General features: G+C 42.1%; 1 protein-coding gene across 6 annotated transcripts in view; it reads right to left on the reverse strand.

The window, feature by feature from the left end:
- The window catches only part of stx1a (syntaxin 1A (brain)), a 61,101-nt gene that overhangs the window by 19,606 nt on the left and 24,257 nt on the right, over positions 1 to 17,238 (reverse strand). For all 6 annotated transcript variants that reach the window (XR_015037498.1, XM_085796376.1, XM_085796375.1 and 3 more), the window contains exons 3-4: positions 15,228 to 15,327; positions 176 to 250 (exon numbers count right to left, since the gene is read on the reverse strand). Coding sequence is in view for 5 of the 6 variants with exons in the window: in XM_085796376.1 (XP_085652502.1) it covers positions 176 to 250; positions 15,228 to 15,327 (175 nt within the window). In the remaining variant the exon portion in view is untranslated. The remainder of the gene's footprint in view (positions 1 to 175; positions 251 to 15,227; positions 15,328 to 17,238) is intronic.

Here is a 17,238-nt window from a genome sequence, read left to right on the forward strand (position 1 = left end):
TGGATCAGTCTATGGAAGAAATAAAGTGTCTTGTTCTGGTAACTTGGACAGGCATTTGTCAGTGTTTGAAATTTTAATCAAGTTGAACAGAGACACACAAACAGTTTAATTTTATTCAGAAAAATCATTATTAGTTGGAGCATCAGCAGCAGGAAAACAGAAGAACTGTACTCACTCTTTAATTTGGAGCGCACTTTGTTGGCCAACTTCTTGATGTCTGCCATAAGATCCTCCAGCTCATCCTTAGTTTCTGAGGAGAGGAGAGGAGAGGAGAGGAGAGGAGAGGAGAGGAGAGGAGAGGAGAGGAGAGGAGAGGAGAGGAGGAGGGGCTCGTGTGAAAATCAGACGTAAAAACACACACTTGTACATGCTAACTCACTTTGCACAGACTGAGACAGCCAGTTTTCACAGGTACGGAGTTAATACTGACACACATGGAACGACTCTGTATCTGTGCGAACAGAGACGAACAATTTATCAGTTCTCTTTTTTGCAGACAGAGCCAGCATCTCCTTCAGTTCACTTTCCACTGTCCTCATGCACCCTCAACCCCCCCCCCCCCACACACACACACACATACGCACACACGCACATATGCAAACATGCACACACACTGTAGAGGCATAAAGTTGAAACCCATATGGGAAGATGGGTACATGCGGGGGTGGACAACTAAGATGAGTTATTTTGGTGACCAGAGGAACAAGTGAAAGCAGCACAATCTGGGCTACAACAGGATGAACGGATTGTTACCAGCAGGAAAATGTTATCAGGAGGAGGAACTGGGCAGATTTCAATGATGACTAATCAAAGCAGCAGCTCTCAAGTTTGACATTCGGGCAGTGGAATATTTTCTCGTCCAGGAGGCAAAACTGCATACATACATTACAGCAATGAAAATAAATGAAAAAAAGGCCATTCACTGAGGTCAGAGGACATCTTGAGGAGACCTCCGCTCCTCCCCATGATTTGACTTGTATAAAAAAAGGACACATATGGTGGCCAGTAGAGCACATGTTTTTAAGTTGAGCATTTATTAAAGGGATGCTTGAAACAGAGTGTGTACACTGTGTTGCCCAAAGGCTCAAGTTGATAGCTGTTTACACACATTTGAATAAAACACCAAAAAATCCTGCAAAGGAGCACTACATGCATAATTGGGATAACACAGGGATAACAGGAAACACTAACTCCAATTGCTCCCATCAACACTTCATCTGCAATTATTTTAAAGGAGACATATCATGCCCCTTTTGCACAAATTTAAATAGTTCCCAGGTGTCTTAAAGACATATCTGTGACATGCTTCGGTCAAAATACCCCAAGGATCAAACATCACAGCTCTTTTTATCCGCTCAAAACAGCCCCTGCTTGCCCCGCCCCACCCCTTCTTCCGGTCCCAGGTAGGGGTGGGGTTATGTAAATTTAAAAACTAATGACATCATTGAATGACAACTGAGGGAACAGCTCGTAAAACCACGTGGATTTCAACCTAGGGAGCCTGCACATTACAGATTTTTTGTCAATTCTCACATTTTGGGGGCCAGAAGGCAAGACAAACACCCAAATATATGTTAAAGAGCCTTCAAAAAGTGATATTTCCATATGTCCCCTTTAAAGTTGAAAGAATTTTAATCATTTTCAAGAGAAAATAACAAAAAGTTGCTGGTTCCAACTTCTGCAATTTGGCCCTACTTGACCCGCTCCTGGAGATCCCATGAGAGCTCTGTCACTCCGAGCCCAGCGCTGATGTACTTTATCTGTGACCTGAGTAAATTCTACTATTTTGTACTACTCAATGGTACTTTCTTGGGATAACACTCTCCCCCTTCGTTAGATAGGGTGTGAAACACAGGTGACACTAGGTAACACACGGGGAATAACCTGAATATCTCGTTTGATCAGCTTTTGACGAGCTGTGACAAATTTTAATGAGCACTGTTCACATTTTTTTGACCATATTAAAAAAAAGTGACAGATGTAAGTAACTGTGTGACGCATGAAAAAGGGAAGCGTAAGAGGAGAGGCACTTCTGCACTGCTGACCAGTCATTGCATTAGGTGGGTGGGTTTGTCAGACTGTTGGTTTCAGAGACTGTCGGCCACAGGTGTAGCAGAGGAGGCATCCCGATGCCGTCTGATGATCCGACAGACGTCTCGTTTGAAGCAGCTGAGCCCGTCACTGAGCCTGACCTTTGCTGTGCTGTTATAATTGTTGTGGAGTATGTGAAAGGAAGGAGGTTTCTGTCAGTGATTAAAACAAACCTGTGTCTGTAAAGGAGAAGACAGTTTTTCTCATCAGTGCAATCTTCAAAAGGCAGCGGCACTGAAGGATGGTTGGAGTGGTTGTCACATCATGTGGCCGTCTTGAAGAAAAACTGACACACTCATCCTTTTAATCTTTTTCTCCCTTCTGTTGCTCATTACAGCTACAGCCCAACCTGCAGTTTCATAATTATATTTTGCAGGCACTTCGGGTTATTACACATGCTCTGAATAAACATTTTATCTGATGGTGCTGGTCAGGAAAAGAATTAGCTTTATGGGTTTCCTCTGTGGCTGGAATCGGCCACAGGGATGAGGAGCTCGGACCTCCAAATGGAGCTCAAAGCCTCTCTACACTGAGAGGAAGCAGCACGCCTCCCCTTGGAGGCTTTCTGGGCATGTCCAACAGCGATCTTGGAGTAGACCCCGAACACATTGAAAGCATTATAAATCCAATTTAGTGTGGGAATACCTCAGGATCCCCGGAGAGGAGCTGGGGGCTTCTGCTTAGCCAGCTGCCACTGCAACCCTACTCCAGCTAAGTGGAAGAAAATGGATGGATATTTTGGCATCACAGGTACAAATCAAACTGCACTGAGCCCTAATTTGACCACATCTGGTTACGCTTCATTTCAGCTGCAACAATTTGGCTTCCATAAGCACTATGAATATTTAATAAGTGGTTTATAACACACAATTATGTAGTGGAAACCACAATTTAAATTTACATTATTCAGTCTAACAATTATAGTTCATTAGCCATATTTCATACCACCCAAACTGAGCCATTTTTATTTCAGTCACCACTTATGGGTTCTCACAGATGGCATAGTCGTTGTTGATAAATACATGAACTCTTATTTGTTTTCAACTCATAATGTATTAAAATGTTGCATACAAATATTAAACAGGTTGCTTTTTAGTGTTGATTTTCAGTACAGACTGGGGAGAAAGTGATGCCAGGTGAGGAGAACAAAAAGGAGAGAAAGCAGAAAACAGAACGGCTTTCACACCAAGTCTCCCTCACATATTCTCCCTGGAGCATTACGTGCCATTTTTAGAACATTGCAAAGGAAAGAGAGAGGCATTTATCATCTTAATGCCAAAAGAGACCCAAATCTCCATATGTTAACACGTTCCTAGGAAGCAAGCCACAATTACAGCAGAGACTGTCCTTTAAGTCCAACTATTCAATCATGCCGCCTTCAGAACTTCATCAGTGTGAGTTTGTCTCTGCAGAAGCCCAGTAAGATCAGTAACAAACAGAGGAAGGGTGTGAGGGAAGACTTATAGGAAACATGGACACAATCTCATCACACAGCATGAGGAAGACGTCACTCACTGCTAGATGTTCAATCACTACAAAATAATATTTGCACATATTCTGTTACAAGAAAGAGGCTTAAAAACAGAGATAATATCTTTCTCTGCACAGTACATCTATAGACTACATGAGTATGGACTTCATGAAGGAAAACATGACTGGTACACTGAGCTGGAAATATAAAACCCAGTCAACAGAAAGCGGAGGGTCCACAGTGTGATAAACTGGGATAAATCCTCTAACCAGCTTGCCTGATAACATACAACTATAACAGCTCAGTGGAGATGGTGAACCTATTACAGACTGATGAGAACAGCTCTACAAGCTTTTAATCTACTTAACAGTCGTATTTCCATATCAGCAAACATCAGCCTGTGGTAGATCAGGGCTCAGTGGGACAGAGCGGTCGACATGCATGGGCGCTAACTGATAAAATGACATCATTTTATACCCGGATGCCAAGCACAGGCTCATTTAAATATTAAATGGCTGAAACCAAGGAGGATGTTTTTTATGACAGTAGCCTACTGTCTTTTTTAGACAGAGTAGTAGACAGAGTGAGGATTATGTATAGTAAGAAAGATCACTGATCAGACTCAGGCCAGGAAGGTTGCAGTGACGTGATCAGCATTTGAAACCCACATAGGATAGGATAGGATGCTCAGGGTTATTGTGTTTCAAATGGCCAAATTGGTTTTTGTCATTAGTTGACATCCGTATGCAGCCCAAAATCTGATTCAACATTTATTTACTTATCCTTTGACCTGTTTTGGGCTGAGCAGTTGACCACATCTATCTTTGTTCATTTTATTTGACTGAATGACCTAAAACTAAAAAAACAGAGGAGCACAGGGCAGACAGAAACCATGAACTTTACCTTTATCCCGTTGACCTTTTCACCACTGGTTTGTCAAAGATACACACAAAGAAGAAAACAGTGTAAATACAGCAAATCTACAGTCTTGCCTAAAAAAATAGGAGGAAACCATGAAAAGCCGAAGGAAAAAGAAATGTAAAGGAATGTTAAAATAACACCAAGATTAATATTAAATCAATGTGGAACATGGGGATAAAGAAAGCTAGAGAGCTAATGTGGAAAAAAGTTTTATTTCTGCAAGCGGTTTCCTCTGTATATAATTGAATAAAATTGCATCTCTGGACAATAACTTTCCTGCCCACGGCCACATGTGTGCAGCATACATTAGGTTTGTCAGGGTCAGACGCTGAACTCAGGTGGTGGGTTGAGGCCCGAAGGGCAAAATGAATAAACAGTGCTTAGTGGTGGATGTGTGTGTGTGTGTGTGTGTGTGTGTGTGTGTGTGTTGGGGACAATTGGTTAAAACTGGTTAAAACTGTAATTTGATTACTAGCTGTACTGGATGTATTTTTCCAGAATTGTTTAACAGTGTTTTGTGTTGTCTTCGCTTATCCACAGCTTCAGAAACGATCTCAGTTGTGTGAGCAGCCTCTGGTAACCTGCTGAGGTCATCGGTGCTGGCTTCACACCGACAATAACACAAAAGTCTACTTAGATTTGGGCCATGTGTGTAGCGTGTGCGTCTGTGGATTGTGTGCTAAGGAGCTGGATTAGATTTCCCCCTCGTGTTTACCACACAGAGGAGGCCAACCTGCTCGATCAAGTGTCTATTCAGCCTCATTATTGGCTGTCTGAAAAGAGGAGGAGAACAGACACTGATGAATAAGTAGAGGGAGAAGTGAGAGGGAAGCAAATTAGAGGGCAAAACTGAGGAGTCAATTGAGCGGTGGCTTCACACTCCTGCCTTCTCCCCGCAGCTCTCACACAGAATCTCCAGGTCACGCTTGTTGCCATCATTAAGACTGTGTTGCTATGGCGATCTGTGCAGTCGGTCCTCTCGCCAGCATCAGATTCAAAGTGGAAGAGGCAACGAGAGAGCCACAGAGCGAGAGCCAGAGATACGCCACGAGGCGGGAAGAAATGGGAGGAAATGTGAGAGCAAGAAGACGGTGCTCCATGACATTTAATCCAATGTTTAATCCAATATATAATAATAATTTCACTCTCTTTTTTAAAGATTACTTTCATGACCTTTTTGACTTCACTTCAAAGTTGTAAGTTAAGAGAACAAAACAAGAAAAATATAGGGAGAACCGCAGGATAACTCTAGTGATACTCAATGGATTTACTGCAACAAGAAATCAATGAAATCAACAAAACCAAGAAGAATTTATGCTACTAACACAACCTGTAACCAAATTCTTATAACTAATAACGTCTGTCACTGACTTTCATTGTAGTCAAGAAAATATTAAAACTGATAAACTAAGCTTGTGGTTGACAAGATACTTGGCTCTATGAACATGACACGTGATATAATTTTTTGGGCTATCTCAGACACAAGTTCACAGTCTTCTCATGGTCCTGTCTCTGCTGATCCTGTAACAGCTGATCTGCTGTGCCTGGTGCTGTGACCACATCCACAAATGAACCAATCAGAATACGACATGAAATTATGCGGAATAAACCAGACTATTTCAAATTTAAGATAAAGGAAAAACAAAAATCGACACACGTTTCCTAAGACACAACTGGGATCACTTCTGCTGCGGCTCTCTTGTGCCTTTTCAGTGCATTAATGTGTCAGCGCTGTGGCCAAAGCTTGTTTACCGTTTTCAGAAATGTAAGAGTGGTGCATTGGGATGATAGGAGCTGATGACATGCCTCTGTTCTCACTATCACAATCTGACAATCTGCAAATTGATGTTTGGTTTTGACACAAATTGTAAACCAGGATTTTAATAGACCCATCTCACACATGGAGACAGAACCACACACACTATTGTTGTAATACACTCTAATGGCTAACCCGAACCCTAATATTATGATACATAACAAACACTGCATTTTTGCCATTACTACACAACACACCACTCGTGTACTGTGAACTGTAGGTGATGCTCCTTCACTTCTACATTGGCTAGAAACTAAAGAATCAATTTGTTTTAAACCTTCAAAAAGACATGAAAACTAGAGAATAACTACAAAAGTATCCTTTAAATGCAACAGAGACCCTAAACAAGTTTTTCTGTATTATAGGTACACGCATGTGGCATATGACATCAACTACCAGGTCACACGTACGATTCGATTATTCCTGAATACAGTTATTCCCACAGGGGGCAGTTTACTGGGAACAGATTAAACCCTGGCATATTTGTCCTGACAAAATGAAATTGGAACAACTGAATAAATCCAGAGAAACAAAGCAGACCAGACAGGAACAAGCTCAGCCAACACTTTACACTTTCAATCAAAGACTTACACACAAGTTCCAGTTTTTGTGCTGGAGTTATCAGGCTGATGGCAATAGCTTTATACTTAGAGGTATTGATCGTATCACTATATTTCAGCAAGACATTGAATGAGGATACTTTGGTGAAATGTCCTCAACTGAGCCATCAGCCTAACCCTGCACCTGAGGCTCAGTATTACATCGTCATCCTACAGTAAATGGCCTGTTTGCAGCATCATATCTGAGGGCCTTTGCAAACACAACTAGATTTCTCACGCACTGCCAGCCTTCATGTCTACTGATCAGGACGATATATATGACTTCAGAAATAGAGTAAGAGAGCATGCTATAAGGATTTTGGAAAAGATTAAAGCGGAAGTAAGCAGAATTTTTGTGTTAATATAAGTCTTAAATAGTTATATCTTCCGACAGCAATCACTTACATAGAGTGTTTGGTCTGAAACACGGGTCTGTCAGTCACTCTGCTCTGCTGTAAGCCGAGGAGAAAACTTTCCTTGTATCCTACAACCTTTATCCAATGAGGAGAGAGAACGGCATAAAGGGGCGGTCCTCTCTGTGTGTGCAGCCAAGGGATGAGCGTGAATGTGGTGACGTAGGGACGAGGACGGGGACTGCTAACTCCATCGGCTGACAAGAAGTTAGCCAAAATGACCGGATCGCTTACTTCTGCTTTAACACCCTTACTGTCTGGGTCAATTCTCCCACATTAACTTTTTGCTTTACATCAGCTTTAGCAGCAGCATTTATCCTCTTTATTCACACATTTAACCACTATCCAGGTTTCTTCTTGACCACCAAAGTCAGCAGCCTGCTTCTCACACTGATAAATTGGGTTCTATTATTATAATGGCATAACGTGTGTGTGTCAATCTGATGTCAGGGTGCCATGACACTGACGAGACACCGAGCCGATTTCTGCTTCCTCCTTTCTAACTCAGGGTCAATCGCTGTCATTGCAGTCTCTGACTTGTAGCCATTTATCTTCTTTCTCCATCTCACAGTCTGTGTGTGTGTGTCTGCCTCTGCTCTCTCTGTAAATATATTACCAGTCCTTTGTCTGTTTGCTGCGCTTATTGATCGTCTAGAGTCCAGGTGTCTGATGTTTCAGAGAGACTGAAACATCTGACAAACATTACAGATTATTTGCCTTAGTGCAGGAGTGATGGCGAACTGATGGTAGAGATAAAGTCCAGTCAATAATTTAAATAATAGGTACCATTGAAGTCCTGGTTATAGACTTTTAGACTTTGGACTTTTCCTTCACTGCATGATGAGCTCACAGTCACAAATAGAAATACAACAATATTGTTTCCCTAGTAATAGGCAAATAAAATACAGTATAAATAGCAGATAAAGACACTGCTATGTATTCAGTAGCTTAGCCATTATTATTTTAAAAAATATTTGCAAGATTTATTTACAATATAATTCCACTGTATAGTTTAATTCATGTGTTTAACTTAACAAAAATCAGGACACATACTATTCAATAGCAGTGGTCACCTTGATCTCTTGCTGCACTTCAACGACCCCGTCTGGACCCACTGGACACATTGGGCTTGATTTTTTTTTTTAAGTGAAGTGTGATGATTTTACATCATTTGCAGGTCCTGACAGTAATCTACTACTGCATCTGTGAAATGTGAGAAATGCACCACACCCCTCAAGGTGCATTGTTTGGGGCTGAAGAAAATCAAAACGGTAAATTGAAAGAAATCTGTGAGTATGAACTTTGAAAGATGTGAGCTCAGACTGCTGTGGGGGGATGCTGGTTTTGCTGTGTTAACTTATCAGTGGTTATCTCCAAGAGGCTTCATCAGTTCATGTACACATCTGACCAGGCTAGGACTGGTGAAGAGAGGTGTAGAGAGGTGAAACGTCTAACCAAGTCCAGTTGCATTCGATTTAAATTTCCTTGAGATAACTTTGACCTGGACAAATGAGAATATTCACAGGCTTCTTAGTGGTTGGTTGTGACTTTGACAATGTAACCACAGGACCACAATATTTCATCACAGGATTAAATAACATAGTAATCACACAGACGGTTATTATGAACCTCATTATGACAGTCCGGAAAACCCATATCTTCAAGCCTGAGGTTAAGCTGAATTTTAATGTGTTCTGGATGGATATGTTCACAATCAAGCCATGACTATGTTAACTCTCATTCATCAAGACTGTTTTACCATTTAGACTAAATCACTTTCTGGGCTGCACATGTGACCGTTGTATCTGATTAAGTCTCCTGCTAACAACCTGCTTCCTCTCCTTAACAACCTCTGTTTCTCCTGCAACGTCCTCCAAGACACTGTAACAGGTTGACTCAGAGCCAACATCACGGTGGCACAGTTACTTTGAAACTTAACCTTGCCTCCCAACACTTGACATTTAATCTGCATCAGTGCAATAACACTGCACAGCTCTCAGTGACCGCTGCATCGATAAACTGATTTATCCCTGAGTTATCTTACTTTGACCTCCACTGTGTGTCTCTGTGTGTCCTTAGCCTTGGACATTGTATTAGCTCCCCTTAATGAGGGACATCACTATTCCACAGTATAAGGTTGTGGCTCTACTGCCTATAACACTACATCAGCTCAGACAGTATGAGGGGGATGTATAAGAGAAAAGTGAAGTTGAGAGAGACACAGAGAAAAAGATGGCCGAGGGACAACAAAGGGAAAACAGAGAGCTGGGGGAACTTACACAACACTTTCAAATTTTGGTGAAGAGTGGAGGAGCTTTGGCAAACCGCACTCGGAGGGTGGGAGCGCACTCAGCCAAAAAAACTGACACCAGAAATAGTAACACTCACAGGCTGCAATTAAAACAAGCATCTCCAGTGCTGTGAGCGGAGGACTTTTAAGAGTCAGGAAAGATGCTCTTTAGAGTCTGGAGGCTGAGATGTCAGAGGAAGCAAACACAAAGCGGTTGGAGAAACAGGCTAAAAAATGTTGTTAAATAAACTCTCGAGTGTCAGACTTAAGAGGCTGATTCTCTGCATCTAATTAACTAGACATCCAAGCACATTTGTAGTCTGGTGGTAGTGAAGCAAAAGTCCAACTATGAGTTTTGGACTCTATTTTGAATTCATTCTGAAGGGCAACAACAACACTCATCATTACCTCCATTGTCACGGCTTGGTATAAGGTAAAAACTGTTTGCGTAACTTGTGGACTAATTTCCTGGCAGACGGCAACAGCTGCAGTTTGACATTACAACTGATTTAAAACTCTGCACATGCTCTGTGTAGATAGTGCCACAAGATTCGGGCCGTTTGTGTCAAATGCTACAAATGGTTTTAATGCACAAACAAGAAAAGTGCTTTAAGTGCACTGGGATCAAACGTTTATGATCCCAGGACAGAATCACTGCTCAGGTTTGCTCCCAAAGACACACTGATGAGGCTAATTGGAGGCCGTAAAATTACCCATGTGAATATAAGTGTGAATTGTTGTCTATGTATCTGATGCCATGCGTGAATACAGTAGCAGGAGTAAGAGGAAGCAAAGTGCTGTAGACAAATGTGTTCAAACAAATATAGAAATGCTGACTCGGGAAAAAAAACACACTGATAAAAAAGTGTTAACAGACACTGACGCTGGTTTTAACACCTTGCATGTGCACTTAACATGAAGGGGAGTCTTCATTCACCTGTCCTGTCAAATGCATTGAGATGTCCTGCAGGTATTTTCAATAAAAGGTTATCATCACAAATCACAATAGTGACACTTGCTGTCGTCCTCTGGGACTGACTGGATATACTCAGTAACAAAATACTACAACACAGACTGAGCTACACTGTCCTCCGTTGGGAGCATGATGATGGGTATCTAACCTGCGACCAAAGAGAGGGGAAATGGTGGTTTGGAAGAGATAAGCTGCACCTACAGTAGTTATCAGACTGCAGCAGAGAACTAATGTGGGAATTGACTGTGCAGCGCTGTGACCTGTCCTCATGTCTGGGAGCTATCTGATACAATGCATCAGTCACTGTGGGACTCACGATTCACTGTGGGACTCACGATTCACGAAGATTCATTTTTTAATACCACACTACTACAATGTTGATTAAACTGTTTTGATACCTTCTCCTCCTCTCCAAAGGCAGCGATTCATCTGATCAACCTCACGGTCTCCTGGGAGACGCTGAGTGTAAAGGCCACTGAAGCCCGTGCGGAAGCAGCAATCATCACTGACTTTTGACCTTTTGTTATGGAATCTATCAAGAGCTGTGGCATCGATCAAAATAATGAGAGGCAATGTTGCACAGGGCCAGCAAACACCACAAACGAAAACAAATAATGCAATTATTTAATGGAAAATGTGAATTCAATCTTGTTTCTAAATATAAAGTGCATTTGTGTCTTCCCTTCCTGTCTGCATTAGAAGAATGTGCTCATGAGGAAACAAGGGTTCAATATCCATTATGATCTGATAGCTATTACCTAATCTATCATCATTACTGAAGCTACTACTGTACTGTACACCGCCGCTGAGCATGCCCACACAAACACACACAGACGATGTATATTGCAAATCCCTGGGGGAAATGTGCTATGCTTCATTTAGCGAGGGGCGGGGGGGTGACCTGTGATATGGGATAATGCATAATGGTGGGGGGCAAGGTTATATTACACGGGGGGTGCATGTGTGTCAACATGTGTGTGCGTGTTAAAATGGGTGCAGCGAGTGGGCCAGCATTAACCCTGTGGAGATCAACATGAATCGCCTCAGTCAGCGAACACAAAAGCTCCCACAGCAGAGGGGGAGGAAGAGGAGGAGGAGGAGGAAGAGGAGGAGAAAAGGGGGTCAGGTGAAGCCGGCCAAGTGGGTGGTGGCTGGAGAGATGTGATGTGGTTATGAAACGGATCAACTGTGGCAGACGGTAGGTTTACCAGATATACGTGTGTAGCTGTTATCAGTGTCAGCAGAAGCAAAAGCAAAAAAAAAACAAAAAAAACAGCAAAGATTTTTTGATGGAAAAAAAAAGACAGTAGTACACACCGGATATGAGGAAGAGGAAGAGGAATAAAAGTGGTTGCACCGTGCCTTTATGTGAGCAGCACCTTCAATGTCATTGTGCAATTACTGTAGTTTTGATGACACACTGAGCCACAGAAATGTCACTGACAGCAGCAGTCAGAGAGGGAGAGACACACTGCTTAGTTGTTATCAGCTTTCACACACCCACAACTCTATTTTCTACAAATTACATTCATATATAACAAATTTCCATCAACCGAGATGGTTTGGAGGACAAATATCACCTAGATTATTCAGTGGCAATGTTTTTTTTTTCTTTACCAAATTAAAAATGTGAAGACTGGGTGTAAGACATGAATTAATCTGACTCCAGAGACAGGCTTTCATGTCAAGTCAGTGTTGACTTTTTGTAATTTATGAAATTCAATTTGGAGCAGTTAATTTCCTCATTCAAACCGCACTGAAGCTGTATTCCTGGGGTATTTTTAGCCTCAGTGGCGCTAAATCTCTGGGGATGTTGGTCCAACACAATGGTCCAGATTGAAATAACACAACTAACCTACTTCTGCAAGTTGACATTTTCAGCTTTCAGTAAAATATCCTGACAGCCAATACATCCCTTACCATGAAATTAGGTACAGAGTGCAGGTGGTCAAAGGATGACGCATTCACTTTTCGTGCCAACAGAACTTTTCACTTTCTTGTGAAAAGACGGATTGGAAAATTTGGCACAGATAATTATGGTTCCCAGACAAATTATTTTGTTGACCTCATAATTCTTGTTCAAACAACTAAAGGATGAATTTGCCACTCATTTCTTTACAAATATGCACCTTCCTCACAGGATAAGTTGTAATAATTAACACTCTGACTTGAGCTGACGCCATCTAATCAAAATTTCAATTTGTCCAACGCTTATGACCAAATACCAGCCAAACTATGGAGGAAACTAAGGAAGGGAAAGAATTACAGCAAAGGTCAGAGGATCACTAAAGTTATTACAATTCCTCCTGAAGTGAACATCAATGTGTCACCAAAATCTCACTGTAATCCATGTTGGGACATTTCATTCTGGCTCAAAGACACAGACTGACCGATCTCCAGCTTGGTTTACATGTTGCACTGAAGCAAGAGCATGTTTTTCCCCCAGACCCGTCATCTTCAACACAACCGATGACCTCAGTCTTCCCTCAAGGTTACCATTTACCTGTCTGCCTCCCTGATCTATTCATCTGTCAGACGAGAACCTTCTCCGCCCTCCTCACTCACACCTACCGTAAGTTCCTCTTCACGCTCCGGTGTGTTTTCCCTGTGAGCCTCCTAACTGCGTATTTGATCCTCTTGTCTCTCTGAGCCTGCGTTCCTGCCCGTCTGCTCGTCAACCCATCTACCTGTGAGCCTGTGCTTTCCCCGTGAAAACTACTTCACTCAATGTGCCTGTGTGTGAGTCTACATTTGGGTCCACCTCCACCCTGCCTGTGCTGATAACAGAAAACCACAACACTTCCTAATCTTCACCCCAGTGCTGCGAGTTTACATAAAAACACTAATCATGCATTATTTATAAGGAAAAGTAATGAGAAACACCGACAGTGAAGTTTTGCAGACACATTCAATGAAAATATGTTAGTGATGTGCTTTTAAAAAAATTCTCCCTCACAATTGAAACTGCAGCCCTGGATTTTTTGTGTTGCGATGTTGATATGAATGCAATCTGGACAGCATTATGTTTCCAAACAAAGTGTAAAACTCAATGCAGCTTAGTTGTATATGATTTTGAATCATAGGAGAGACACAGACACACATTCACATGCACACACACACACACACACACCATATAAAACATTGTTGGGGAGATAGAGCAGTTTCCTGGATGAGGCCATTCAGACGATTTCGAGTTCCTGGCAGACAGCGAAGAACACACTGATCTCCAAGGAATAAATGACCCTGACATCTAGATCAACTGATGGAGTATGTGCATTTACCAGGCAGACGCATGCAGACACACACACACACACACACACACACACACACACACACACACAGACACACACACTGAGTATTGATTTCAGTCTCAAAGGAGATAGCTTGTGGAAGAATTTGTATCTTAAATGCAGCACCTTGCCTCATAGCTGCTCCACTCTGTGTGTCACCTGCACACCTCAGCTAGTTAGAGGGCTCCTGTGATCCTGCCTGCGTGCTGCTGCAAGCGGATCGATGCCTGTTCAGGGAGGTGCGAGGTAGGGAATCAGGGAGAGGAAAAGGGATGGTGAGGGTGTTACTAGTATCACATCCCCCTTGTGATCGGAGGGGTCTTGATCCCTGACATGAATAAGAGAGGTAGAAGTGTGAGAGAATATACAGTAGATGGGAAAAAAGGAAGACTGGGTGAAGGAAGAGAGAAAAAAAAGAGAGATATGGCCGACAATGCTAGCAGCAGGTGGAGAGGTAAAAACGGGCTAAAAAGTAATGGAGAGGAAGCAGAAAAGTGGAGAAAAAGGGACAAACAAGGATGTAAGTGTTCATGGTGAGAGTGTAAAAGCTCAAAATGACAGAAATAACCGATTGGTTGAGGACACGGCTCTCATCTCCTGACTTCTATAACAGCCTGGATTTTTGCTTTTCTGTCAAACTGCATCCATAGTCAGTCTTATCCTTTTGTTGAGTGGAATCTGCCACTACAGTATTATCAGGCTTTTTCTGCTGTTGCATATTTAATTACATATAAATAACAGATTTTTGGCTTTATTCTCTTTTTTTTTCTTAATAAGTCATTTCAGAAGAAAACATTGATGTTATCATTAGGGAGGTCACGGTGGTCTGTATGTCACAATTTAATCCAGAATAGGAAAGATGTAACAAATGACAGAAAATACATTTAACGGATATAGCAGAATAAATTAAAGCCATAAATAACATACATTTTAGGTTTTACATAAAAAAGCACAGATTCTAGTCTCAAGTAATCTTTTACTGGAGATAAACAAAATTATTTGCCTGGATATTCCCTCATCTGGTGTGTTGTTGATGCCAGTGGAGAGCACTGGCTTAGATGTGACTAACGGTCGGATTTCAGAGTCCAACTTCAAAAAGTGTGCGACTAATTTGCAATGAATTCTGGGCAAGTCAATATTTTTTGCAAACTGAAAATCGTGGCTGAACGGTTTTTGCTGTGCTCACTCCAATAGAAAATCTTACCTTCTGTGAGACATCTACAGTTTTAAAGTATTTTTTCTGGGAGAAAAAATAAGCAATAGATAAATCATCCGGAAGCACAGTGCAGATCTGCAAAGGTCTGGCTGTGTTTCACCCCGAGAGAATTAAGCAAGAAGAAACAGAAAAGACAGACATCCTTACTCTCATCGGGGTTAGGTGAGGCGAGGATGGCGCTGTGCTTCCTCTTCACCTCTTCCACTTTCTCTGCCAGAGATTCGATAAAACACCGGATTTCTTCCACCTGTTATGTGTGTGAGAGAGAGAGAGAGAGAGAAAGAGAGAGAAAGCAAAAGGTGGTTTGAATGTGCTCAGTATGAGGCAGGATTAGCCTGAATGATTTCAATACAAGCTGATCTTAAGATGCTATTATCATGTTAGAGGCAAAATGAAGAGGCCGAGTGAAGCAGGTTTATGTGAAAGTGATTAGAGATGAACATTTTAAGTCATGTATCTGCAGCATCATAAACACTAAAGGAATCTTGTATGCATGTGTGTGATGTAGTAGTAGTAGTAAGTAGTAGTAAACCTTTATTTAACCAGGCAAGAATTGCTAAGAATACATTCTTATTAAGGCAATGGCCTGGTAGGAGGTGAAAGACCTCCTAAGGGGCAAGGGAGAGGGGGAGTGATATGTGATATGTGATGCGTGAACTCAATCCAGCTCAAAAAGTCACCTGCAAAAAGGTCATTTTAGTTAACAACAGCAGGCAGGACAGACTATCAGTCTATGTGCAGTGACAATGACAGTTTCCAGTCTTTATGCCGAGTCAAGTTAAAGGGATAGTTCAACATTTTGGCAAATTGGCCCATTGCCATAATCCCTATAGTCATAGCAGTAGGTTCGTTACCTTTAATTGTTGGTGTAAGCTGTTTTTAGAACGGTGGAGCGGAGCAGCAGGCTGCTCAGAGCTACGCTACGGAGGCTAAAGGAATTTCTTGGTTTCCCTCATCAAACTCATCAAATACAAAATCCAAAAACTCCAAAACGCTTTCGTGGACAAGTTGTGACCTGCACATTCACCACGCTATGAGATAATAACAGAACGTTACGAAACTGACCCACTTTCGAGGTAAATACAGAGTCTGCTTGCTGAAAAACTGTCCCTGAACACAACGTGCATCAGCGGTTTTGCATGAATTTACCTCTAAAACAGCTCTGTCTCGTATCGTTCCGTTATTATCTCATAGCGCAAAGAAATTCCTTTAGCCTCCGTAGTGTAGCCCTGAGCAGCCTGCTGCTCCACTCCACCGTTCTAAAAATAGCTGAGATGAGATGAGTTTGATGAGGGAAACCAAGAAATCCCATGAAGCTCCGCCGTTCTAAAAATAGCTTGCACCGACAATTAAAGGTAACGAACCTACTGCTATGACTATAGGGATTATGGCAATGGGCCAATTTGCCAAAATGTTGAACTATCCCTTTAAGCGGTTGCAGACCGGAGCTTCTCAACAAAAAAGAAAATAAATGTATTTCTAAAAAAGAAAAAAAGCTGAACTATTCCTTTAACCACATGATTAACCACATTAAAGGAATCTGACCCTGGAAAGGCACACTGTACTTCACAGCATCATCCGCCCCAAAGATCCAGGGGAGACAATCTGCCCAAGCAGTCCCCTCCTTCCTCATCCTCACTGCCTCCTCAACAGCTGTACGGCCCCTTGCTCAGGTAACAGCTGGCCAAGCAGCTGGTCACATCTGCCAATGACTTCATCAATCCCCTTACTTTCATCTACTCTTGATCACTCTCTCCTCCTCTACACCTGCTCCGATACCGGCCAGTCTGTCCTCCATTGGTTCCTCCCTCTCGTACTGTACATCCATGGTCATTCCCCCCAAGTGCGTTTGACGTTTCCACTGACTGCTCTGTCACTTCTCACAGCTCTGCCCTCTCTCTCTTCCTCCAACCATAGATTCCTGAGCTTTCCTCCTCTCAGCTTGGGTCATTATTCTCTCATTATCCCTTTAATTAGCTACTGATTGGATCTGTTTTTTTAATAACAACTTAATTGTCTCTGGGAGACCACTGGGAAGCGACCAGGCACCACGGGGTGCACCGCACAGCCAGATGAGCCCAGAGTTAAACAAATGTGAGACAAACAGGTGGTGAAGATCACGATGTTAAAAAGTAAATGAGTCAGCCAGAAAGACAGG

This window comes from Trachurus japonicus, chromosome 13 (assembly GCF_045865225.1).
Source record: "Trachurus japonicus isolate A0001 chromosome 13, Traja_1.0".
Classification (NCBI taxonomy): domain Eukaryota; kingdom Metazoa; phylum Chordata; class Actinopteri; order Carangiformes; family Carangidae; genus Trachurus; species Trachurus japonicus.